General features: G+C 42.3%; 1 protein-coding gene across 2 annotated transcripts in view; it reads right to left on the bottom strand.

The window, feature by feature from the left end:
• HHAT (hedgehog acyltransferase) overlaps positions 1–27608 on the bottom strand; it is a 162395-nt gene that overhangs the window by 134242 nt on the left and 545 nt on the right. For both annotated transcript variants that reach the window (XM_055816445.1, XM_055816444.1), the window contains exons 2-8: positions 27444–27580; positions 25990–26057; positions 24202–24315; positions 23411–23605; positions 21924–22136; positions 18267–18438; positions 7273–7423 (exon numbers count right to left, since the gene is read on the bottom strand). In XM_055816445.1, coding sequence (XP_055672420.1) covers positions 7273–7423; positions 18267–18438; positions 21924–22136; positions 23411–23605; positions 24202–24315; positions 25990–26057; positions 27444–27537 — 1007 coding nt within the window. In that variant the 5' untranslated portion in view covers positions 27538–27580. The remainder of the gene's footprint in view (positions 1–7272; positions 7424–18266; positions 18439–21923; positions 22137–23410; positions 23606–24201; positions 24316–25989; positions 26058–27443; positions 27581–27608) is intronic.

Here is a 27608-nt window from a genome sequence, read left to right as displayed (position 1 = left end):
AACCAGCAAAATGAGCTGTACAGTAGGTAAGAACTGTAGCATGCACTAATTTGGCTGACATCAGAAGCAGTTAATTTTTTTGTCTCTATCGGCAAAAGAATGACTAACCAGTCCAGGACTAAAGTGTCTATCATCTATTTAGGTGACATTAGCTAAAAATAATGAGTCACAGATCAACGTTCGGTTTTAAGCATCCCAACAGTTACTGAAAAATATAACAAGTCAGTAAGTCAGGAAAAGGGTTAATTTTCAACTTGGAAACAAGTTATTCCACTACCAAAACTGTGCACTAATTCTGCAATTAAATACCCAACTTTGGGGCAAACAGCTTAAGTATTCTGATATTGGTAAGCAGATGTAACATTTAAGTTACACATAACTCCACAGACTTTCTAAGGAGGGTTCTCTTCAAAAGACCCCCCTGACTCCAGCTGTTACTCTGCATAGCAGCTGTGTATTTCACACAAGAGCATACTGCTTACAAGTACCACAGGGGTTGTAGGTGGCCAGGACATACAGAGAGATGTGCCTTACTTTAAACCCTGGTCCTTACACACCAGCAGAAGGAAAAAAGAACCCTTTTCTGTCTGAGACTCTCACCCAGCATCTTCAAAGACCCTGTAAAAACTTCTCAAGAATGAAATATAGTATTCTTTAAGCTTTTTAAGGCACATCATCCACAAATCTATGCAAACACAAGCTTTCCATGAAAAACTGTTCTTATACATGTTATTTTTACTACCGATTTGGGATCCAATTTGGTGTACTTGTCCACACAGGACACACAAACCAGATCTTATGACTTCAGGGTGTTGCAGTTTGCCAAAGGAGGCTTAACATGGCTCATGGGCATTGATGTATTTGGACTTCTGCACACTTTGGAAATACTGATTTCTTCTTAAGGTTTCAGTACAATTTCCTCTTAGTCACGAGCACCAGGCCACTTCAAAACTGTGGGTGTAATTTATTTAATCAAACTATGCTTTTAAATATTTTTTTTCATAATTCAAGATCACTTTTAAAAATATTGGGTGGGGAAAAGGTGCCTTTTGATTTTTAAATAGAAATGCTGCAGCACTAACATTTTTAAGATTAAAACCAGTGAGAAACTAGATCATCAAAAGCCATTTTTGTTTTACCTGATACACAGTCTAAAACACACTGAACAACTTTCTCTTTGAAAAAAATCTAAGGTTGCAAATATACCAGAAGTGACACTCCCAATCTCCAAGAGAAAGGGAAATACGCATAAACCTGTCCTTCCTTTTCTTGTCTCAGTTTCAGCTGCTGGGTAAGTTCCATCAGAGGCATGGTAGTAGAAAGCTTTCAGAAACAGCTGTCTAGAATACAGGATAGATAAAAAACAAACCACCTCAAAATAACTGATCCTCTTGAAGCTGCCTGCTAGGGCTTTCTTTTATAGCACTTAAAACATCATTCCCTGTTCATAGCACAAGTAGGCTTGGCCCAGCATCCCTGCTCTGATCCCCAGACAGCATCTCCTCCCAAGGTGCAGAACCCCAGTGAAGGTCCTCTGGCAGTTTTGGGAAGCAGCTGCTGCTGCTGCTGCAACTCCTGCTACAGCAAGGTGGGCAAGAGGTCTGAGCCACAGGTCTGGGTGTGCCATTCAAGCTTCTACCATGCTCTGGGTGATTCCTGCTGAGTCCCTTCTCCATGCTACCGTGGAGATGTGGAGTTCTTATTCACTGCCTACCTCTCCTTCCCTCATGAAAACTGTTAGGGATTTGCAACTTAAATGACTCTTACCTGCCATGGGAAGGAGTCTGACCCATCATTTAGCTCCTTCCTTTTTACCTGTAATTACCTCTGAATGACAGGTTGCATGACAGCTATTTGCTGTCATTACTAGCATATAATCACAGAACAACACTCATAGGAAGGAGAATCTTAGGGAGAAAACCTGCTATCTCAAATTTCAGACAATCTATCAATTTATCCAGAAACACCACAGCAAAGGAGCCCTACGATACTCAAACAGAAAGCAAGAGCTTCCCACAGGAATTTGGTAGAATACAAGCCCCTTGTAAAGGCACCTTTTTCTGAGCCCAGAGGCAGGGATGTCATCCAGACCGCACATGGCTGTAGCAAAGTGACAGCTGGACAGCTATGTTTGTGTTAACTTGTGCCAGACATCAGCTATTTGGGAATTTCAGGAGGCAAGCCTCCCAAATGAAGCACTGACAGAAACACCATTTCTGATCTTATTTAAATTTCTTTAATGATATCTTATAACATAAAGCCTTTCAGTCACTTGTCTTGATATATTTAAGAATTAACTCCCAAAATAATTTATTCTAATACAAAAGTCAGAAGCCCAAAGAAGGGAAGTACATGATAAACTGGGCTGAGACCATGAGAAGCACAGGTGAAAAGAGACTAAAAATCACTTCTTCCCTGCCCCCTCCAGGTCAGAAAATCAACTTTCCATGTTTAAAAGTCTATTCCGATCCTCACCACAAACTAAGAATAGGCAAATAGATGTAAATATTATCAAGTGTTTAAGCCAGAAGTAAGAGATGGTAAATTTTTGCTTGCGTTCAGCATTCCAAAATTACTGCATATGGTCACAGTGATCTCTTGTGCTCACACTCACACATAACACCAGTAGCAGACTTACCCAGAAACGAACCTGAAAAGAAGGGAAAATACCCTGTATGGCCCTTTCTGATAGACATACAGAAGGAACTGTTTCCAGAGCAGGGAAGGTTTCAAGAACAACAGTGAAGATAGACAAAAGGTATCAGGATGAGAAAGAAAAAGGCAGATGAGGTATTTTCATTTGTAGATCCATTTTCTATGGCATGGTTATAGCAGAGAATATGATGAGCCTACAGCAGAATCCTAATCCATAATTTGGAGCAATTCACTGAAACCTTGCATATAGACCACTTTTCTCATATAAGGCAAGCAATGCTTTTGCAATAATGATGCACGTAAACCAGACTGAATTCCTGACAGTTTCTTTCAAATCATAACCCAGATGCCATTTTTGGATGTCACCAAAACATCTGTGTGAACATAAACATATGTTCATATAAAAGTGTGTATGTGTCTGTACATGCAAAATACAGCCCTCCTAGTCCACCCATTAGCACACAAGAAAATGGAGGGGCTGACTTATGTCAGACTCCGGTCTGGTCAAGAATCGGGGTATTAAATACAAGGTGGAGTCTAGAACTTTCAGTATAGTAGTTGAAAATGGCCAGATCTTTCTCCATCATTGCATTATTTTATTTTTTATCTGGAAGCATTTCTTCAACTCCATTCTCTTTATACTGGGTGAAATTCTGCTTCCTGTGAAATCTACCTTTCAAATTCTACTTCTTAATGTCTTCTTGAAGAACCTCTACCCTTGCTGAGGCTAACCTATATTAAACATGCAAAAAGTCTTAGCACAATTTGTCCCCAACAAATTTGCCTCTATTATTCTGGGATAAGATACTTGGTAATGTGCAAATTTTAAGGTGGAAAGGCAGAAGAGTTGTGCTTCTGCGCATTTTGTGTCAGTCTATGACCAGAAATAACTGGTTTCTTATGCCATGCTGTTCCCATAGCATGTCAAAATACATCTGATCAATGTGTCCAACATCTTTGCAAAAAAGCACTTGCCACACTCAGTAACACAAGTATGGAAACATAAAAATGGAAGCATGGTTTTTCCACACACAGCATCTGTGCTAAATCTTGTCCTGATTTACAAACTAAGTTTCTTTGTGGAATATATTGCCAGTCATTTACCAGTGTGTCAAAAGCGATACAGGATTTAGTTACGTGCTACCTATTGTTTCTGTAGTTTCCACACCTTTACTCTTTCACTAGGATATTTTTCCAGATTGGTCTGATTTGCAAGTGTCAGCAGTAGCACAGCTTTTTCTAGCTACCCTACACAATTCAACCCCACACCACTCCTCCACGCCCCCACCTAAGAGGTTGTATGGCAGGCATCAGCCTTGACCAATTCTTTAAAAGCAGTCACGTTTCCAACACCACTGGTTGCTCTCACATGATTAATGACCTTGCTTTTAACCTTGGTAAAAAACAAAAGTTTTAATTCCTCATGGCTTAAGATAAAGCAGACATTAAAAACTTTTAAGTTGGTATGTCACTGAACTGCTGCCCTATCTGGAAATCAGGAGCTCAGAAACTCCTTTTCACAGCTATAATCAAGCTTTTGAATAGTAATAAATTTATCATGCATTTATTAGCTATATAGCTGCATATTTAGCAAGATAATGATAATACTGGTAAAATGAAACCACAATAACACATTGAACACCTGTATTTGTCTTGAGATGATAAACAGGATTGCTGATTTTTTGATGCTGGGATTGTCTTGATGAAATACAATGCAAATTAGGCAGATTCTACTATAAAGTTGATAACTCCTTTTTAATTAAATTCTTTTGGTTTTAAGTTTGAATGGACACAATGTGTTTTGTTGTTTAGTACCATAAATAGGGAGGCAAAGTACCCAATTTGGTTTTCTAATACCTGCTTTGCTTTTCAGCTCCAGAAATTTTAGACATACTATGGTATCTTTCTTACCTTCCTGACTGAAAGCTCTTCCACCTGCTGTATTGCAGAGCAAATTATGTCAGCATGTACTGATTATAAGTGACCCTGGTCTTGATGTGTAAGATCAAAAGCTTTGTTGTTATGCTCAAAGGAGACCAGGTGGTGGTGGAAGACTCCTTATTAGTGTATTTGCATTCCTTAACATTGTTATGTTCCTTTTGTGTTTCTCCTCAGGCTACCTTCTCTCCTTCAAAATCTGCACTGCTAATAGCTTTGAGAGATAAAAATAGCAATACGGGATCTTCCAAAAGCCTAGCTAGCATAATACCCTGTTTCTGACAGTACCCTAAAGTGGACACCAGCAAGAAGTGCAAGAGCAAGCCAAGCATACACACACACTTTTCTCTGAGCAGCCTCCCAGATGCCAGCCAGCAGGTAACAGTGGTGCACTCCATGTCATCTGGCTCATTCCACCCCACTCCATTTCCCAGCCTGGTCCTGGGAGTCTTTAATGAGTTTTACCAGGCTACTATTTTATGAAAATGGTCTGGTACAAACCTCCTAACTCTACCAGCTTAAAACTAGGCACTATGTTATTAACATTTAAGTACATTTAAGTTTGACCCACTCTGATAAAGTTGTTAGGAACATTCACATAAAAGCCCACATAGTCACAAACTACAAAAAAGTATTTAGCACTTTAAGGAAACACAGTGTCACTGTTCATAAAGCTTTACAACACAAGGTATTTGCTTTCATCAGTTTTTGCTAGCTTTTATGCTAAGCCCATCATTTCCACAATTCCTGTCCAGTTCAGACAGTCATTTTAAAAACAAAGGCTATTCCCACTTCTAACACTGACATTCCTTTATAACATACCAAAACACATAAGAAGACTGCAAAGCCTCTAGGTACTAGTGATTGAAAAGTTTAACTGTAAAGGCATGAGGGCATCGTAATTCACAGATTCAGAGGGTAAGCTACATGAGATTTCTTAGATAATTGAAAATGACCCATAAATCACTAGCAGCCATAGGAAATTCTACTATCCACCCTGCTGGTGGGACTGATTTTTTCAGCCTTCAAAGCCAACAAAAAAATAAAATTATCTCATAGACGGGATTATTTCTGGCAGTGAATGTTGATACACATATGAATGCAATACTTGGGCAAATGGTAAATACCAGCAGTTGGCACTTTTTCCTTTAAAAAAAATAATTAAACTTTCTACTTAGAAACTAGTTTCAATTTTCTTCTGAGTGTTATGAATATTTTTCAAAGAATACACAATGCTTTTACTGTGATACATCACACATCTTCACAGGCAGAAAGTACCTTTTCACGGTCTGTTACAACTACCTGACACAGCAGTGTCATTAGTATTTGTGCTGAAGTTCAGTTTCATTTGGCACCTCCAGAGCAATACACAGATTCCCTGGAATAATAACTGGGAGACAGGGGAAAAAAAACCACTGCTGTTTGCAACTCAGCTTGCGAGGGCCGTCAGGCCAAGTGATGCTGCTCTCAGGAGAGTGCCTGGTAAGAACCACAGATTTCTGTATTAACTCTGTAGGTCATAAATTCAGTTCAAACCCTGAAAGAGAATTTAAACTAAGGCATTTGCTAGTATATCAAATAATTTTTAACAGTTCATCTGTTTTCTGCACTCTATTTCTGCTGCATTTCTTTGAATACCACATACCTACAGTTGCCAACTATTATAAACTACAAAACCTTCTCATTACATCTAGCTTCAAGCCTGAAACAAAATTAAAATCTCATCCAATAAAGCTCTGATAATAGCAGGCCCGCTGTTTTTATGACTAAAATGAAAAAGCTTTATTCGTATTACAAAGCAGTCAGAGACCAAACAGGGTAAGCACCGTTGTACTAGGCTCTGCACTAACACAAAACAAGAGAAATCTCTGCACTAAAAAGCTGACAAGTCTAAGTCATTTCAGGAAATGTTTCTAGAATTCTGGGGCACAGCATCCCACTGACTGAAGGAACTACAGACACAGTGCAGAGGAAAACAAGGGAAAGAAGTGAATCCACTGATATACACAGGCCAAGCAGCAAGCAGAATCCACCTGGGAGAGTTTTCAGCAGAAGTACTTCAGTGAACACTGATTTAAAGCAACAGTAAGATTCAAAACTGGTAAATTTTTTTGTGAAATATTGTGCTGAAACTCTTTAAAAGCAAAGGGGATCCAGAAATTCATCCTACATTATAAATAATTCCCATTTTTCATAGTACTTACTTTCAATGTGTTGAAGACTTTCTCTGCTGCATGAGTCTAGCATGACTACACGCTAGAGTGTTATAACTACAGCTTTCCTCATAGGGTGATTAATCAAGCATTTCTTTCCTTCTCCATACAAATATCTAGCTGAAATGTGGGGTTTAGACCAAGACTGAAAAATGAACCATTTAATAGATATCTGGAAAGAATAATTGCTATGTTAGTGAAGCTAAGTAGGCTGAGCAATTCTAATAATTAAGAGGATGAAAAAGCTGAAAGGGATGCTTGCCCCTGCCCTCTGCAGTGTGAAAAAAGTAACCATCAAATTGAAGTTCATTTACAAAGCACTAAAAATGAATCATGGGGGTGAGGGAAAAAACCACAAGGACACGAAAGCAAACGTGTATGTGACCACAAACACACATATGCATGTTCTTACACACTGACTGCCATATATCAATAATAAACCATCTGAAAAGCAATAATGACTAACCTCCACATTTTAGTGAAACTGTGCATCAGGCTCACACAGCAAGGCAGAGCTGGAGGTTTGAGTCCATCCATTTGAAGAATGAGGGCAGGAACACCATACAGAACGAGGTATTTCACATAAAAAAATAGTACTTGAGCTAAAGCCAGGCCACCTAAAAGAAAAAAAATATTACAAAAATCATACCTTAAATGACTCCTGAAATATTTTAAAAACCTGGTAACGTTGCTTACTTCCAAACAGCCATTATTCAAAAGACTAAAGCAAGCATCATCAGTTGATGGGATGTACAATACCTGCTTTTGCAACAGCTATAGGACACAAGCACATGCAATTATGACTTTAGGCACGCACACACAGACTAGTACCACCATTCCAATATGAAGGCATAAGTAAGCATCTGTAGTTTCACTTTCAAAAATCATTGGATTGTGGGTACTGACTGCTATGAAAGACAAATACTGACTTACCCTGAGCTAAAAATCAGAACACACTGATATAAGGACTGAACATGTACCACAGGGACAATAAATGTTATCTTTGACAAAAATCCCAAACAAACACTCTTCACTTGTTCCTCCAGAACAGGTATAATAAATGGTTATCTTTGCAGCTTATCCTGACAGCTCCACAAACATCCCATGTACTGTCAGATTATTTGTGTTCCCCAAACCACCACCTACAAGATCCCTCCTGCTGCAGCTGAGGCATAGAAGACTGAACTCCACTTGGTATAACTCTCAAGGCATATTTCAGTTTTGAAACACAAAGGAAAAAGGCCTCCTTAAGGTGCTTTAGCTGCCTGATTTCCAAAGGAAAAATTCCAGCAGTGTGTTGGCTCACAGCTTAACCCTAGGGTATGGCACAAAACACAGCATCTTTCACAGATGTGAGATGGAAATCATACTGGCTATTTTTAGAGTTATTACTCATGCAAGTAACAATCTAAGAATGCATTATAGATAAAGCAAGATTATTCTATTAATATTCTGAATGCTTTCTGCTGAATAAAATGGTATTTGACCAATAATCATAAGAAGAAAAAAATCAGTAAAAAGCAGAGGCCAAACTTTGCAGAAACTGGTGAGAGTTAACCCTGAAGTTCCACGAACTTTGGTGAATTTTCCCACTTGACTGACACCTGACATAAGTAAAATCTAATCCCAAATGAGGGAAAGTAAATTTATTAGAATTTGGAAGAGTAAAACAAATTATAAAATGTAGTTGTTGCATCTCCTTCCTTTCCAGATATTCAATGTAATTTTAAAACCTTACAGCAGACTTCCCTTGGAGACAAACTTTTCAGCAGTACAGGTCCATGAACATTTAAATAATCTGCTTTTTTTCTTTTTAGCAAAACATTCCTTTTGCATTCTGCTAACAAGTATACCGTGCATGACAACCAAAAGTTCAACATTAAAAATTAAACCCAAATATATAACAAGCTAGGCTGAAATTCTAGCATTAACAATGTAAATTGCAAAACTCCTACTGGCCTACACGTGGCCAGCTTTTTGCTTCTACAATCCAACATTTTTAGTTTTAATATCATAATCCACGTGCATAATATAAGTAACAGTTGTGCCATACAAGATAAAAATCGATGTTAGAACCAAACACCTAGACATGAATCTTTTCCTTCAGGGAAGCAGTCATCTAGTATTCAATAACATTCTTCTCCAGAGGAAAAACAAACAATCAGAAGCCCAATTTGGATACTAGCCAATTAGCTACACACTAGATTACTGCTAAATCATCTATACAGCCAACTTTCTGCTTTAATTCCCATCTCATTCAGTTTCTCATTTCTTTTCTGAAAAATTTCATTGGAGAGCTGAATGCTGACACCCACACAAACCAATTAGGAAGATCACAGCTGTCTGCACACTGGTAAAATTCAAAATCCTTTGGCTGCACATGATGGAAAGAGATTGAGAGACACAGACTACCACTCTCGAGACCCAAAACCAACACATTTGATTTTAAATACAGCGATGAAAGATTCCAAGTTCTTGGATACAAAGTTATGATATGCAAGTGTCAGGGGGGGAAAAAAAGCATTTTCACCATCTCCAATAACATACCTCTAAGCTGTACTTACTGTTAACTAGTAGACAGCTCAATAGCACTGGTATCTCAAAGAAACATAGACATCACATAACATCACCAATCATTACCTGGCATGCACTAGCTACTCTGCATACGGCAACTCTCAGACTCACAATACCAGCAATGTGAAGGTCCCTAGCAAAACACGCAGATCAAGTTCTCATTAGTCTTCAACTCATGCCAGCTGTGTCAGAGTTCTGGCCACACATGGAAAATTAAGGGCAAGATTCACAGCCACACAACAGCTGGGCTGCATTAGCAACAGCACAAGCTTTAAACCTTCTTGCATACCTGAGACATTCCAGCTGCTTTGCATTTGCTCCATTTAGCACAAAGCAGCCAGAAGCACACTGCTTCACCTGATTTAAAACATGAAATAAAAAAGAAATTTAAGATCAAAGATAATTTTTTAAAATTCATTAGCAATATCACATAATTTGTTCTCTAATTTTCAACTTATAGCTTAAAAAGAACTCACACACAAGCACTATTTTAAATTGGAAACAAGCTGTATCAAATGTATATTAAAAATGCACATAAGCAAAAAAGTATTGCATAAATGCTATCTTTCCCCCACAATAAATTAATTCAAAGGATTCTGTTAAAGTTACAGTTTTTAAAACTGAAACGTGTTAAGGGATAAAAAAATACAAAGTTGAAGTAAAAAGACAATCTTAAACCCAAGCACTTCAACAGTCAAGCTGTTTGAAGTCCCAGATTAAATTAACTTACATAGAAATTGGTATTTTCAATTTATTAAACACTCCAAGTTTCCCTATGCTTTAAAAATGCATTTATAGAACTTCAAATATTTTCCTTCCTTAAATTTACTGCAAAACTGCATTTCTGAAGTTTCATAAAGCTTTGTTTCAAGGATAATTAGAAATTAGAATATTCAGATTTTCTTGTATTTTTCATAGTCTCAAAAATCTGCCTGATATTTTTTGATAGAAGTTAAATAGAACATTTTCATAAGTAAATGACAAAAGATTTGGATCCAGGTATTAGAAACCACACTTAGCATTTTTCTGTCCATAAACCATCACCAAAACTCATAGTCAAGAATTGTAACTTTGCAGGCAATTTTATTAGGAGCACAACAGCACAAATTTACCCTTTCTGCAGCTACACTGACCCTATGGCATTAATTGTAGATGCTTGTTTCTGTGAAGTTACCAGGGCAGGTTCAATTAGAAAACACATATCAGAGATAAATATGCAGTCATATTTCAAAAGGGTTACTGACACATGGCACAAGCCTAATAGGAAACAGACATTTAAAATAGCTCAGAATTTGGGGCCAAGTCACAAACATCAGGCTTTAGGAGTTCATGTACCCTTTCTCTTTATTTTTTGTGTGCCTCTTCTACAGAAAAAAAAAAAATATGCAGGGATTCCCTCAAATTAAGATCTCCATGAAAGAATATGGCTCCACACTGGAGCAGACAGGCTACAGATGTATCTCAGTAATAACGCCAGCAATCGTAAGAGGCATCAAGAGTTTCCAGCTCCATTAATCAGTAAAAGTAAGATTATTGACAAGCTTTACACACAGCTACAGTATTTTCTTCACAGCAGGACACTCCTCCCTGACAAGAGCCCCAGTACTCGATCTACTATGACCTCCTTAGTTCAGAACTGACTGAAGCTTCACTGCCCATCTCTAGACACACTCCAGCACCTCAACGTCCCTCTTGAAGTGAGTGGCCCAAAACTGAACACAGGATTCGAGGTGCAGCCTCACCAGTGCTGAGTACAGGGGGACGGTCACCGCCCTGGTCCTGCTGGCCACAGTATTTCTGATGCAAACCAGGATGCTGTTGGCCGCCTTGGCCACCTGGGCACACTGCTGGCTCATGTCCAGCCAGCCTTCAACCAGCACCCCAGGTCCTTCCCCACCAGGCACTTTCCAGCCACTCTTCCCCAGGCCTTCAGCACTGCGTGGGGTTGTTGTGACCCACGGGCAGGACCCAGTACTGAGCCTTGTTGAGCCTCCTACAACTGGCCTCGTCCCATCAGTCCAGCCTGCCCAGACCCCCCCCTGCAGAGCCCTTCCACACTCAAGCAGATCAACACTCCCCCCCAGCCTGGCGTCACCTGCACACTTACTAAGGGTGCACTCAATCCCCTTGTTCAGATCCTCGATAAAGACATTAAACAGGACTGGCCCCAGTACTGAGCCCTGGGGAACACCACTTGTGACCAGACACCAGCCAGACGTAACTCCATTCACCACCACTCTTTGGGCACGGGTGTCTAGCCAGCTTGTAACCCAAGTGAAGAGTTCACCCATTCAAGCCATGAGCAGCCAGTTTCTCCAGCAGATGCTGTGGGAGAGTGTCAAAGGCTTTACTAAGGTCCAGGTAAGACAATATCCACAGCCTTTCCCCCATCCACTAGGCAGGCTGTAGAGGAATGGAGGCAGTGGGTTGATTAGCATTGATAACATGCAGCTGTGACCTTGCCTCGAAGGCAGTGGGTTGATTGACAAGGATGATGTGCAGCTGTAGCTCGTTCCCACCAAGTAGTTAAATAGCACTGAGGATGGAGGAGGAGCAGTGTGGCCTGACCTCTGGAGGAAGGAGAAACAGCACAGACAGTAGACAGTAAAAGCCTTGTTGCAGCCTACTAGTTTTTGTGTGCTACAACAGCAGGCCATCTTATCGGATGTTTATCAGAGACAGGTTTGTCAAGCAGGACCTGCCTTTCACAACCCCAGGCTGGCTGGGCCTAATCTCCTGACTGTGCTGCACGTGCCCTGTGATGGCACTTGGGTGATCTGCTCCATAACCTTCCCCAGCACCAAGATCAGGCTGACAGGCCTGTAGTTCCCTGGATCCTCCGTCCTGCCCTTTTTGTAGATGTGCATCACACTGGGTACCCCCAGTCTTCTGAGACCTCCCCAGTGAGCGAGGGCTGCTGATAAAACAATGGAGTGGCTTGGTGAGCTCCTCCAGTAGCTCCCTCAGTACTCTTGGGTACAGAGATCAACATTTCTTCTTGGAGGTTATACTTGCACAAAACACAGGCCAGTGAGGAAACTGAATACAACTGCATACTCAGCATGAAATTACACTTTTTCAGAGGCATACGATGCAGCTTTTTGTTAATACATACGGGATTTGGTCTCCAGTGACACTGCTTGCAGCAATTTAAGCATGCAAGTTTAATAAAGTACATGCAGAATGCCAAAGGAAACTAGTGAGGAGAAATACATGTGAGAAGAAACTGACATTTATGTGGCATGTGGAGACTGTAGTAGTGAGGAGGGGATACAAAAGAAAAATATTATGGATCTGTATTTAGTCCATGGAAGACATGGATACAATCAGCTCTTTCTCATATCACAGACAGAAAACAAACTAAAAATCTTCAACATGGAAAAAACCTAAATTAAACAACAAGATTTTTATGCCATCTAGCTGAAGAGCTTAAATAATGAATGTCCATTTTCTTTTTTACTAGAGAAGTTCTTCTAAATAATATGAAGAAGAGTTTTAAGAAGCTACACTTCTTCAGAAGCCCTTCAGCTTGGGCTCCAACCATTTTTCATTTAAACCCCCCAAAAATTCAGGAGCCATAGTGCAACAAGACACTCCTGCTCATTAAGGGGTTGGGTGCACAGAGGATGGGACCTGTTCGCCCTGAGGAGGTTGACTATGTACTTCCATAGCTCACTGTAGGCATGTAAGCTGCCTCCACTGGCAGCTGCCAGGCACAAGTTAAGAAATGCAGGGAGAGTAGTAACAGGAAAATAGGAGTGACCAGGAGAGAACTGAAGGTTTTACTTTTATATGAATTATACACACAATGTCTTTGGTCTTCTGCTCACAATGCCCAGTTCTCTTATCACCCAGTTAACAACCCTGAAACCTGCCCTGCCAGTTACATAAAACCTGCATATAACAGCAATTAAAGAGATAGCTTAAATACTTCAGTTACAGCAGTTCTTCCATCCATAGTACAACAACACAGGAAAGCACGTGCCACATCATAGTTTATTCAACACACAGGCTTTACCTACACAGATTACACAGCCAATGCAAACTGCAGGCTATTCAACAAGCAAAGGGTGAAACAAGGCTACAACGCCCTCTGAGCCTTTAAGGCACTACAGTAACACAGCACAAGAAACACACAGCCCAGCTGGGTTATCACAGAATAGTCAGGGCTGGAAGGAACCTCTGGAGATCACCTACTCCAACCCACTGTAACACATTGCAGAGGATCATGTGCAGGCAAGATTTGAATACCTCCAGAGAAGGCAACTCCACAGCCTCTCTGGGCAGCCTGTGCACTCAAAAAAACCCAGCTGTTCTTCCCCACATTCAAATGGAACTTCCTGTGTTGCAGCTTGCGCCCACTGCCCCTTGTCCTGTTGCTGGGCACCACTGGAAAAAGCCTGGCCCCGTCCTCTTGACACTCACCCCTAAGATATCTCTATGAATTGGTAAGATCCCTTCCCAGTCTTCTCTTCTCCAGGCTAAACAGGTCCAGCTCTCTCAGCCTTTCCTCACCAGCGAGATGCTCCAGCCCATTCATCACCTTCACAGCCTTCCACTGCACCCTCTCCAGTAGCTCCCTGTCTCTCTTGAACTGGGGAGCCCGGCACTGCACACAGCACTCCACATGCTGCCTCATCAGAGCAGAGCAGAGGGCAGGATCACCTCCCTCGACCTGCTGCCCACGCTCCTCCCAAAGCACCCCAGGATCCCATTGGCCTTCTTGGCCACAGGGCACACTGCCGGCCCGCGGGCAACTTGCTGCCCACCAGAACCCCCAGGTCCTTCTCTGCAGAGCTGCCTTCCAGCAGGTCAAGCCCTCGCCTGTACCGGTGCAGGGGCTGTTCCTCGCCAGGTGCAGGACCTTACAGTGCCTTTATTGAACTCCATCAGGTTCCTCTCTGCCCACCTCTCCAGCCTGCCCAGGTCCCTCTGAATGGCAGCGCAGCCTCTGGTGTATCAGCCGCTCCTCCCAGCTCCGTATCGCCAGCAAACCCGCTGAGGGTACGCTCTGTCCCTCCATCCAGGGCACTGATGAGCGAGTTGAACAGGACCGGACCCAGCACTGACCCCTGGGGAACAGCACGAGCTACAGGCCCCCAGGCAGCCTCTGTGCCGCTGGTCACAGTCCTCTGAGCTCTGCCATTCAGCCACTTCTCAATCCACCTCACCGTCCACTCACCTGACCCACACTGCCTGAGCGCACCCATGAGGCTATTACAGGAGACAGTGGCAAAAGCCCTGCTGAGGTCAGGGTAGACAACATTCACTGCTCTCCCCTGGTCTACCCAGCCAGCTGTTCCATCATAGAAGGCTGTCAGATTGGTCAGGCATGATTTCCCCTTGGTGAATCCATGTTGACTACTCCTGACAACCTTCTTTTCCTCCATGTGCTTCGAGATGACCTCCAGGATGAGCTGTTCCACCGCCTTTCCGGGGATGGAGATGAGGCTGAATGGCCTGTAGCTTTCTGGGTCCTCCTCACCCTTTTTGAAGGCTGGGGTGACACTGGCTTTCCTCCAGTCCTCAGGCACCACTCCTGTCCTCCGTGGCCCTTCAAAGATGATGGACAGAGGCCTAGGAATAACATCTGCCAGCTCCCTCATCACTCACGGGTGCAGCCCATCGGGGCCCATGGATTTGTGGGTGTTAAGTCTGCTAAAGTGATCTCTAACATGGTCCTCCTTGACCAGGGGAAAGTCTTCCTTTCTCCAGACTTCCTCTCTTGCCTCCAGGATTTGGGAAGCCAGAGGGCTGGCCTTGGTAGTGACGACTGAAGCAAAGGCAGCATTTAGGAACTCCTCCCTCTCGGTGCCCTTTGCCACCAGGGCACTCACCTCATCCAGCAGTGGGCCCACGTTTTCCCTAGTCGCCCTTTTCCTGCTATGTACTTGAAGAAGCCCTTCTTGTTCTCCTTGACCTCCCTTGCCAGATTTAATTCCAAATAGACCTTGGCCTTCCTCATCGCATCCCTGCATGTTCCAACCATGCCCCTAATACTCCTCCCAAGTTGCCTGTCACTGGTACCTGGGACAGAAAATGGCTTCCTCTAGAAAGGGAAAAACTGTGCTGATTTTGACATGTTCACATTGAGAAGAGCAGAACACACACAACTAGGCATGTGGAAGTGAAATGGGAGGAATGAGATAACGTAAGTTGAGTGCTGTTACAGTAATGCAGGTACTAGCTTGTAAAGGGCATGGAGAAGATAAGGTGACATTTGACATAAAAAGACCTTTCACTGAGTTGCAAAACGACAGAAGTTTAAAAATTTTAAGTTTGAAAAACCATACAATTCACAGAAAGTACTAATAGTAGCTAATGCACAAACAGGAATACTGAAGGCACCTTGCAACTTTGTTAGTTAAACACACAGGCACCAAAACAATACATGCACCATTTTGTATATTGCTGGTTCTAGAACCGTATTTGCCTAACTGCTTCCAGACAAGGGAAAATACTTCTCTTACTGCTGAGTAACACATTCTCCCAGGTACTATCTTTTCTTTATTTTATACCTGTGTGTACTCAGTAGTGTTACTTTAGATAGCTTTGTCATTTATGGCCATGGAAGTAGAAATACTAATGCTGTACACTGGCATTTTTAAACAAGCACTGCAACTCAAAGTCAGGGTTTGTTTTGGGGTTAGTGTTTTTTTTATTATTTCTTTGCTGTCTCACCTCACAGGAACACCACGTGAAGTGATGCAGAACACAGCATAGCTTCACACTTCCGAGGTGTAGACTGACCATTATCATTGCCCTTAAGGTCCCAAGAGCAAAATCTCAACACTGTTGTCCTTACCTGCTGCACTGCTGGCATTTATTACCCACCATAGCCTCACAGCCTTTCCCCTAAATTCACCAGGCTATTGAGGCAGCCAGGCACCACAGTGTAAGTAGATGCTTCATGCTGCTCTAAAGCTGCTGCAGTTAAATAGGAAACAAAACTAACAAAAAAATCCAGCAGTGCAGAACAGCTAATATACCACGTGGTTAATCCTCCCAAGTCAACAACAAGCTGCTTCCTTGGTCCCAAGACTCAGTTATCTGATGTAACTGGTTTTAATGGCACAGAATATGCAATGAGGGGAGTGTTTGGCTGTGTACAGTAACTGGTGTAGAAGCACAGTAAGACCCATAAGGATCAATAGAAAAATATTACCAGTACCCTTACTCATCTATCAATGGCTGCCTAAAGTAAGTCACAACAGTGGCCTGCCACTGGTCTGAGTCTAAGGAGACCTACATAACCATGGTGATAAAGCCTGCAGAGAAAACATTGTAGTGAAAGACTTCTGCCTCAGTCTCATTTGCAGTATATTTTATAAACCTGCTTTCATTACTGCAAAGACAAAGCTCAATAGAGTAGGTTTACACTTTGAACACACTTCTCAAAAGCAGGATCTCCACAGGGGACTTAATTCAAATGATCATATTTTAATCAGGCAGCTTTACAGTCCAAACTTGCTTTAACACTGGCTTTCATCACCTGTTGCTTTAAGGCATTTTAGCCTTTTCTAATCCTCTGTTCAAAATGTATTTTAATTCTTAAGATAGAACTCTTTATTTCATCAAGCACATAGTCTACTCAGCTTTCTGTGGAAGCAACTTGTTTTCCCCTCTTTTTTAAAATCAGCATCAGTAGTATTGAAGGAAGGGAGGGAGGAATCTGCCACTAACACCAAAGCCCAAATATTTCATCCCTACTTCTGTAGCCTTGCCTGCCTTATCCACTGGCCAGCTTTTTGTCAAACACACACATATCAGGAGCTAACAGATTTAATTCATCAATGAACTAGCATTTAGAACAGGAGATAAAAACTAAAAATCCTCTTTTTAAGCCATGACTGAGTGAGAAGTGGTAGAATGAACCATGGAGGCAAACCTCTTGCTCTTTATTTATATATAAAATTATAAATTGAAGTACATATTAAGTGTGTATATATGTATATGCATATATATACATACAGAGACAGAGTGCACACATTGCCCTCTGCTGACCAGAGTCCTATATAGGAGCGTCCTGCAACACACACACACTGGTCATTGCTTGACAGGACCACATTCCTGTTACTTGATGGTACAGTAAAAGACACCACTTTCAATTCAGCACTCACGGTTTTTTAAGAACCCAGTTTTATGGCCTGGGGTTTCTCTGCTTTCATTCTTCCTACTGGGTGATTCACATAGCAGGACAGCGCTGAGGGGCAAATCAAACCAACCACACTGGCCAGTTGCTTACAGGTTAGCCTTTATCTACCTATATACCAGCACCCAAAGCTCTTGCTGTTTTATGCTACATGCATCAGTGCTCATTTTCCACCCCCGACCCCCTCCTCCCAAATGGTCATTTTAATGCAATAGCAGGGGGCTGGGAGGGGGCAGAAGAGGAAGTCAAGCAAGAAAACAGGGCTAAGACATTGACTGCTACTTTCAGGCCACCTTGTTTGCAAGTCCTTCCCTCTGGTCTTTTCATAAGTATTGTTAATTTACTTTTCAACATGAATACAAACTAGAAACATCAAATGCAGGAGATGAATAAACACTATTTCTTAACATCTCCCCTCCTCCATCCCTACACTAAACAATTTTTGTTTTAAGTCTCCACTTCTGTGGCTTGGGTGGGGGGCCAATTTTAGATGAAAGTTTAGACACACTTTAGATTGGAAAAAATACAGAATATTTTTTAATTTAGGAAGCAGCTCAGTAAGTTCAACTGTAACCTGCTTGGAGGATCTATGTGTCATATTAAGAGTCTGTAGACCACCGTTCTGACAGTGACTGGCCGTAACTTATGACTCAGAAGTGTCTACAGATGGACATAAAAGTAGTAGACTGGGGTTCTTGAAGTGGGGGGGAGAAGGCTGCTGTTCCTATACTCACCCAAGGCCCAGTAGGATGCAGCTTCTAAAGGTGGAGCACTGCTGTAGAGAGCATGGATATACATGAGATGAATCATCAATTCAGCCAGGCACCACCAAAATAAAATACGAATTATGCCCACGATTAAGATGATGAGATTGGTCTTCAAACTGAAGGCTTCTTGTCTCTTCATCTAAAGAAGAAATTTAAAAAGGTTACATTCCACATAAATGACTGGTTTACTCAAAAAATTCATCCTGAGAACTTTTTTTAGGTTGCATTTACTATTCATTACTATTATTAAGGGGACCATTTGACCACATCTTTTGGAAATTCCTGACAGACTCTTGAGGGAGACTGGTTTCTCCATTCTTAATCTCAGTAAGCTGCAGAAATCAACGAGAGACCAGATGTGACCATACACTGGACCAAACCACTGTAGAAAAGGCCAAGTGTTAACCTGAACAGAATCCAGGCATGAGACACTTAATTGCTGTAACTTGATCAAGCTCTAGATATAAAGAAATTTAAAGAACTATGAAGGTTTTCCAGTCAGCAACTCTACCAAACACGGAAACAACTGCTTGCTCTTAAAATTTCTTCAACTTCTACCAGCTGCATGTGATTGATTATTTGAGGACAGTTCTTAATTTTTCTCCTGTAGCTTTGCCAAGGTCAGCAAGACCTACCTGACATGCTGAGCAAATGGCAGTTAAGTGCAAGTAAAATACCAGATAAACAAGGTTTTCAGCTGACAGGCTTCTCAAGATGCCCCAAACTTTTACGCTGTTAACTATAGTAAACACACTGGTATGCTGTAATTTTACCTTCTTTCTGTAGTAAAAGAGAATATGATCAAGTAACAGAAACACAGGATTGCCTAAAAATTTAGTCGTGTTTTGTACATCTGTGTATGTGCAGCATTCCCTTCTTCAGTATCCAAATGGCCACTGAAAAACGCATATACAAGGTAAAGAACCAACCCATCTGCATGGACAAAACCCCCTCATAATTGCAAGCACACAGTACAGCTAACATGCAGTTATCTCCACCTACTCACAAATGAAGAAGGACACCCATTTTGGAGATTAATTTGTACCAGCTATATGAAAGCTCAGAGACTACCATTTAATCACAGGAATTTGCACAACAGACCTTCAAACTCATGACTAGAACCCGCTATGCCCCGCTTCAATTCAGAAATTCAACAAGACCATTGATGAAGTGTCAGTCTCATTTTCGCCTGGAAAGGATGCCAACTACCAGCACAGGTATTATGCTCTTTAGGCCATACAACAGTTTGTCTCCATCTCCAGAACTTCTGCTTTCCAGTGTGCTCAGCAGGAGCCATTGTCTCAGTCTCAGCTTCAGTGAAGGGGTTCTGGAGGTGGTCTTTTCTTATAGCAGCAATAAACATGCTCTCTGTATTGTGCACATTGAATCAACTGATAGGTACTGCAGATTTTTAAACCCTTCTCCAACCTCGCTTGTCAAGGCGGTAGCCTCTGCTCAGGTAAGAGCTCTGACAATGGCCTTCAGCAACACCAACAAGAAACATGTTAAGGTTGTTGAGTTCATTCCATCTTCCTTATGGCTTTAAACAAACAGGTCCGTGCGTTTGAGAAACTACTGCAGATACAGGTATACCATTCTCGGTCTTCCTTTTTCTCCTCACACCAAGAACACAGGTGGTCTTGCCACATGTCTTTGCTGAGCCACATTAGATGACCTTAGTTTCAATGCAAGATCCCCCCACCACCAATTTTTCCTACCAGCTATTCCCAAGCTTCTCTCAGCTTGGAGTCTTACAGGCCTTCTGAAACATTCCATAAAAAACTCTCCCCCTGCCAGGGATACAAGAACATAGGTGGAACTTAACACACTTCAGAAGCTACAAAGAAATAAACAGTGAAAAACATAAGTTACCTCAGTTTCTATGCACATCTATGGAGATTTTTCCTACAACACCCAGCCCAGGATAACATTCAGCTTTGCATCTTCCAAAGTTACTGAAGACAAACGATCATAGGACTTGTCACTCAGGTGTCCACCAGAATCTCAGTTTTCCCTTTCATAAAGCCCAGTTTATTAGCTGTGGTTTCAACAGAAGTTTCCAAATATAAAGAGAAGCAAGCAATGCCAAGCATTTTCATGGTTTGAAATGTCCACTCATCCACTGAGATAAAGCAATGTTAACTACAGACATCATGGGTGTAATTTCACCTCTTGCTCAAGTGTGCAAGAAAATAAGGAAAATGAAGCATGGAAACATGGGGGTTTTCCCTGACATGTAGAAGCAGGCTTGAAAAGCAGCCTGCAAGGCACCACGAAAAACATTCAGTAAGGTAGGCAGGTCTTCCACATCAAAGAAGCTGCTCAGCTTGCTGAAGTCTGAATGAAAGTGTTCCAAGTAAACCATCAGCTGTTTTCACACCAATGTGAGGGGAAACTAGAGCCTTCAGGAATTCCCAATACAACCCAGCAGCTTTCTGTGACTCTGAAATCTGTTTAATAGCCAGCTGCAGCTGAAAATGTTACTTTGTTCTGCCTGATGGAGGAAAGAAAAACAAACAAAAACCCAGTTCACCAGCTGCACACTAACATTATAAACATTCTTCAAATGTAATGTGTCATTGGTTCCTTGGTTGAAGGGATGAATCTGATACCAGACAAAAAAAACCCCATCCTGTGAAGCAGAAGAATTTGGGAAGGAAGATTTGTCTTAAAGTTGATACTCAGGACATTGTCAAGTTCCCAATGCTACGCTCAAAATTGTCCAGTATCATTTGATATTTTCCAAATTATGCAGAAGATAGCTTTAGAAACCCAAATAATTCTTAATCTCCAAGGAGAATAAGTAAAAATTGAAGTCCTTCAAATCACTAGCAAGGAAGAAAAATATTATAGAATCAGCTACAGATGCTTTTACTAAAGTCAAAACATGCATGAATGAAAACTCCTTTTCTGTAGGTTTTTCCCCCTAATGTACTTCATCAAGGGAAAAATATTTATTCAAGGAGGAAACAGATCAGAGTCTGATAAAGGAGACTAATCATTCAGCCTTCAAGAACTATTTTGCTTTCTTTCCACCCTCTCTGACACTGGAGTCTAATCAGCCCATCTCCACCCAAGCACTAAAAACTGACTTTGACTAAATATATTCTCAATGTTAGCTACCAACCTTACACAAGTTCAGTATTATGCCATGGCTGGCATACAAGCACAAATACCAGAGACTGATTTCTAACTACAGCCTTCCTGCTCACACACAGTGTACGTCAACACTCAGAGAGAAGGACAATTGATAGAGACTCACATTAGGAGGCTTTCAAACAGAAGGTGTTCATCAGTACCAGTTTTTGTCAAGTAGGTAACTAGAAAATAAGCAGAAACTCAGGCTTATCTGTAAGCTACACTATGAAACACCATTAAAAGAGCATCTCAAGGAAAACTGGATGAAATCATGTACCTGACATGTTCTCATGATTGGTATTAAAATACCTCAAGATGAAGAAAAAAAAATCAACTTATCATACTTAAATCTATTGCTCAAAGTACAGGGCCTGTGCCTAGATTTGACAGCTGAAAGATCCCCACCCTTCAATAGTTCTTCACCCAAATCACCTGAGGCACAGATGCACTGAAAAATCTGTAACTGCACAACCTTAAAAAAGTTACCTGCTTACTGAATTCATCAAAATTCATAAGGGGTCCATTGTGGAACATGGGATAATAAAACACGTATGCCAGCATCCACAGGAACGAGTGGGATGACTTCTGGGCAGGTCCATGCCAGCAGTACTCCAGGCTGAAGCTAGTGCAGAAGAGGCAGCGGACAGACACAGTGAAAAGCAGCAGATAATACTCATTTTCTGTGTCATACCACTTTCTCTGCAAGACAAAACAAAGCCAGATCACCATGGTGCAATGCTGTTTTCCATATGACTGGACAGTAATGCCCACTCAGATCCTAACTTTCAGGGTCACCAGCAGCAGGAAACAACTAAAACAAAAGCAGCTGGAATGAGCATCTGAAATGAACTAACTTAAATGAAAGCACTACTTAACACACGAACAACAAGCACTGGCTGTTGATGGAGAAAGGACCTCCAGAGCTCCTGCAACCAGCATAAAGAGACAACAGCTTGATTTCAGAAACATATTAGGTAAAGAACTATGACAGCGGGAGAGCTTTTCTTACAGCAATGCCATTATCTCCCTCAGATTTGGTATAATACTACAATATCTAAACCAGCTAGCAACACTACTGACAGCTGAGGGACTGCTAGGGCTGAAGCCAAGGCTACAGTGCAGATCTGAAAAGAATCACCACTCCTGAGAAAGCTCAAGGGTGGAAAGATGTTACTAAGCCTTTATCAAGTTTGACACTCACTGTCATACCCATTTCCAACAAAAAGCACATCACAAAAAATTTGCAAGCATCAGCAAAGAGTTCGGCTGGTTACATTTGTATTGCAGCGGGCCCTTTCCTCCTCTCAGGAAGGCACAAATCTGTCTATATCCCATGCAGACCCTACCTGTTCATCTCCCCTCCCCCTGAACATCAGGACAACAAGCCTTAAAACATATGCCCAGTTTTCCCCTTTAGTCCTAGTAAATTCAGCAAGGACATTTCCTAACAGCTGAGCAGCAGTTTCTCTAAGATCTGTATTGCCCAGCAAAAGCCATTAGAAAACCTGAGCTTGCACCAATCAGTTGTGAGCAACTTGTTTGGCACAAATCAAAGCATTGGAGAAACAGTCCCCCCCTTTCCATGCAGGCATCCGCAGACACTAGTAAGGTACTGTCAGGCTTGACTAAGCAACTCCTGGATATGAACCCAGGAATCAGCACCTTAAGTTGGTACAATTACAGCTCCAAAAAACAAGATATGTTTTCTAGAATAATACTCCAGCTTTACTGCATATCACTTATACATTAAGGCACATTTCAACTCAATGCACTGGCCAGCATGATTGATAAATATGACTTTTTCTAACTGGAGAAGCTGCAGCATGAGTCACTGCAGAATTACTGCCTAAGGTTTTCCAAGCCAGCCCCTGCTTACATCAACTGAAAGGATAGTAGTCTGACAAAGAGAGCTGTCATAATGGACAACCACCACCCTGATTAATTTGATGCTTAATTAGTTCTGCTCACATTACCTTGGCTTCTTCCACAGCTGGTATGCGTAAAGTGGATAGCAGGATAAGGGAGCACAGCCATGTCAAGAGTGACAGCTGAAACTGAGCCACAGCAAATGAAATAGTTGCATGTAACAAGATGACGATAAAGCCCTTTATTCCCAGTAACAACCAGCAGGCAGCCATTCCATAAACCATCAAGCACCATGGTTTATACTGTTAGAAAGAGAAAAACAATTTTTAGTTTGATAATTTCTAAAGAAAAAAAGCACTTAACAGCTGTGCTGTCCCACTTAGGGTCTACAGTTGCAGTCAACAAGGTTAAGAACACATATGAAGCAATCCAGGGAAACCCAACTGTATCCATAAAGACAGAAGGGAAGGTGTTTCTGTAGCAGCATGTGTGAAATCCAGAGCCTCCCTGATTTGGGGGAGAACAGAACTTCCTCCTTCCCTTCCCCAAACTAGCAGGTGTGATGGCACATACCAGTCATTTCCCACAATCATGCAGTTGTGGCAAAACCCAAGCAGTCATCACTTCAATCTTGGAAAGGAACAACTACACCATCTTTTGTGTACAGGTCAAATGACACTGGTTAATGGTTCAAAACAAAGCACAGGATTTCATGGATTAGACAGAGGCTGAAGTCTCCAAACACTAAGGCAGCTGACCTACTTGCTCTCACATGTGCACAGTTACAGACCCACTCACACAACTCACCCCACAGAATCAGCTCCATGCCAAGTTTCCCATACCCAGAGTAAAGAGAAACCCACAGAAACTCCCATCTGTGAAGAAAATCCATCCATACCTTCTCCACCAAGAGCCTGGACACTTGTGATACCAGCAGATGACCAGCCAGAAGCCACAGTATACGTTCCCTTCCCCATTCAATCCAGTAGCTCCACTCAAAGTCCATGGGGTCCTGAGGCATCAAGAGAATTGGTCACTATGTGTATCTGGCCATAAAAGCATGTTCTTATGGAACAAGAAAACATCTCTAACACACTAGGTCTGTTACCCAACACCACAGAACTCTGCATATGAGGAATATAATTTCAGCAATCCAGTCAGATCACTTACAGCTGTGAACTCAGACAGCACCATTTTGATTTCCAATGGTGTGAAATTCAGAAGAGCTTCAGATCACATCATGACTCCTAAACCCCACACTGGTGCTAAACTTGACTGAGCAGCAATAACTGCCTTCCCTCACAAACACTAGGGAGAGTTTTCTAGTCACAAAGCAGGTAGGGAGGCACACACACACCCCCTCCTCCCTGGGACACAGGGAACAGCTGGTCACTACACAGAGATGCAGCCTGGAACAAGGGTCCCACTTCTCAGGGTTCCCCAGACAAACACATCCTTGCTTTGGTTCCCTGTCAGGAAGCTCCTCAGTGAAACAAATTAATCTGCTACTACTGTTCCTGACCATGTCTTCAGACCCAACAGATTCATACCTCTGTTTACCCTGTTCCTTTTGATTTTAGGATTTTTTTTTTCCTTTAGAAAGGAAAAAATAAAAAACAAAAAACCAAATTTAGGACAGAACTTAACCCATGCAAGGTTTAGCCAGGAATTTCTTTTTTCAACTTATGTCAGCATTTCAAGAAAAAGCTTTTAAGAAAGGTAACAGAGGCAGAGCACTGCCTTCCTTGTGCATGTCCCTCACCTCTCATGAGGGATATGAACAGCAACTCCACTTTGCCTTGGAATACAAACGGCCTGGATGAAAAGGAAGAGAAGTTTCACTCCCTGTTTCAACAAAGCCTAGATGAGATCAGATGAAGTCAGGTGTGCTGGAAATACTTGTGACATGGCTTTTAATTTAAATTATTTGAGATCAGCTGGTAGCCTTGTGTCCCATACAGAGCCCCACTAAAAGTTCATGTCCACAAGTGCTTTATGGCTTTCTTGAAAACATGTCAAGAGTCCCTTAGCTGTGATGGTGGGCCTAACCACCAAAATACTTCCACAGACACACATTCCTGGCCTTGTGTAAATCATCCTCAGTATTAGATGCATTAGTTGCACTTCAAAGGATGTGACATCAACAGCAAGCAAGGTGGGGGCGTTGGTTGTTTTTTTTGGTTTAAGATAGAGGAGTACTAGTTTTCTTATACCAGCCATGTTTCTTTAAGTCCTTATGCCTCAAAAAATCTGTTCTGCTCCATGCTGGACTACAGGCCAACCAAGAGAAAAACATGTGTTGTCTGATGTTAAGCACTAACCAAACCACCTCAGGACAGGCAAGAGTGGAAAAAGGCTGCAGGAAATGTCAAGGGTGATCACAGCTTTTAAGGCCAAACAGTAAAACAAAAGATTAATAAATGATGTAATGAAGGAGGTAAAGGATATAACACTTAAGCTAGGGATCAAGAAAAACAAAACTTTGGTTATGATTATTAGATATAGACACACTCATCAAGTCCTCCTTCCTCATCAGACTAAAATTAACTACGAATATCCAAATCTGTAAAGTTACTACAAACCTCTGAAGCTAGATCAGAAGTTTGGGTGAGCAAAAGGCATAAAGACATAATGTTCACATTAGTGCCACAAAATAAAAGATGCTGGTACCAGTCACCCAACCTACCTTTTTCAGGCCCCAAAAGAGAGTCCCTGGTTCCAGCCCAAACCTTCTGTCCATCGCAGCTTCATACTCTGTAAAGAAAAGCAAACCTTTGCTAAGGACATGACAGCCAGAGCAGGGAGAGTCAGGGATGCGACCTCTGCTGCTCAAGAGCAACATGTTCCTGCACTGCCTCTGCCAACAGGGACACTGGGAGCCAGGAAAGGGCGCATCATCATGTCACTGCTCACCAGGCAAGCTACCCAACCAGACCACAGCTCTGCCCCACAGCAAAGACAAAGACACTGAACTGCCCAGAACCTATGCCTTGATTTCCCCCTTGCAACAGGGGCAGTAGCAGACAGCAATCAACCTTTTACCACACAAAACCTGCACTAATCCTCATTTCCCCTCTTTCAGGGCTGCCTGGTTTCTACCACTTGAGCAGAAGGGTCACAGACGTGACAATGACCACCAGTACAGCCTGAGCAGGACAACACCACTCAGAGAAGCCGCCTCCAGAACCTGCTCCCATACCACCATCTCTGTAGAAGACATGCTGTACGCGTGGGTACACAACTCTGTACCCATTCAGCCAGCACTTCCTTCACTGCCCTGCAAGTGCCTTTCCATTACTCTTGTTCTTCCCTTAAGCTCTCTGAGAGTCAGCTAGGGTCATTAATGTAGAACATTGCTGATTAAAGCTTAATAACATGCAATATTTATCTCCCTAACAAGCCTCTCTAGCTATACTTTTATTAGATAATAGCACCTTCATTTCCCTTAAAGTATCAGTGTGCTAGAACACAGCTTTTTTTTCATCTACAAGTTGTATTTTGGTTTAAAAGCCCACCCCTCAGCGCTACACAGTCCCATTGAACCAAAACCAAGCCGTAGTGGCTACCAAAAGGTTACACAAGGCACAAGCAGGTGTTTTGAAACTGACATCAAAGCCGTACAGACTAGCCAACCACTGCTCCAAGCCCGCAGCCCAGCACAGGAGCTTGAGAACTCCAGAGAGCACAGCGCTCATCTGCCCTGGGACCTCCCCAGGTCCAGTCCCCAGCAAGTACCATCAGGAGACATAGATGCTTCCAAATCACCCACTTCCAAGCTGCTGCACGGGACTAGCCAGGGAAAAAAAAAAACAATTCAAAGCCAACTTTCTTAACTTCCCTCATCTGAGCTTCAGAGGTCTCTTCCCTGACAGCAGAGTGCCAGGACACCATTGCCGAGGGACTTCCCAGCACTCAAGGCAGAAAAGTCTTGGGACAAATCTTTCTGCTCAGCTGGCACCTGGCTACTGCTTCCTTGCACAGGGCTGGTTTGCAGCCAGGAAGAGCACAGGCGCTTTTTGCAGAGGAGAAAAGCAGAAAACAACCCAGAGAAAAAAGTGGAAACCAACTGAACCCGAGCAGCCTCGCCAGTCACTGACGGGAAGCACTGCGGGCACAAGCACACCCGTGTCACAGACTTACTTCGAGACACTCGGTGCGCTTCGTAGAAAGCGTAGAGGTGAGATCCCACGGCGAGAAGCCCGTAGAGACGCATTTCCCAAGCCGGCAGCAGCATTGGTCTGGGAGCTGCTCCCCCGCAGACCCCGCCGGCTCCCTCCCTGCGCGGAAAGACAACGGGAGAGGTTT

The sequence above is a fragment of the Falco peregrinus genome, chromosome 11, assembly GCF_023634155.1.
Source record: "Falco peregrinus isolate bFalPer1 chromosome 11, bFalPer1.pri, whole genome shotgun sequence".
NCBI classification, from domain to species: domain Eukaryota; kingdom Metazoa; phylum Chordata; class Aves; order Falconiformes; family Falconidae; genus Falco; species Falco peregrinus.
This window is presented reverse-complemented; position numbering and strand designations above follow the sequence as displayed.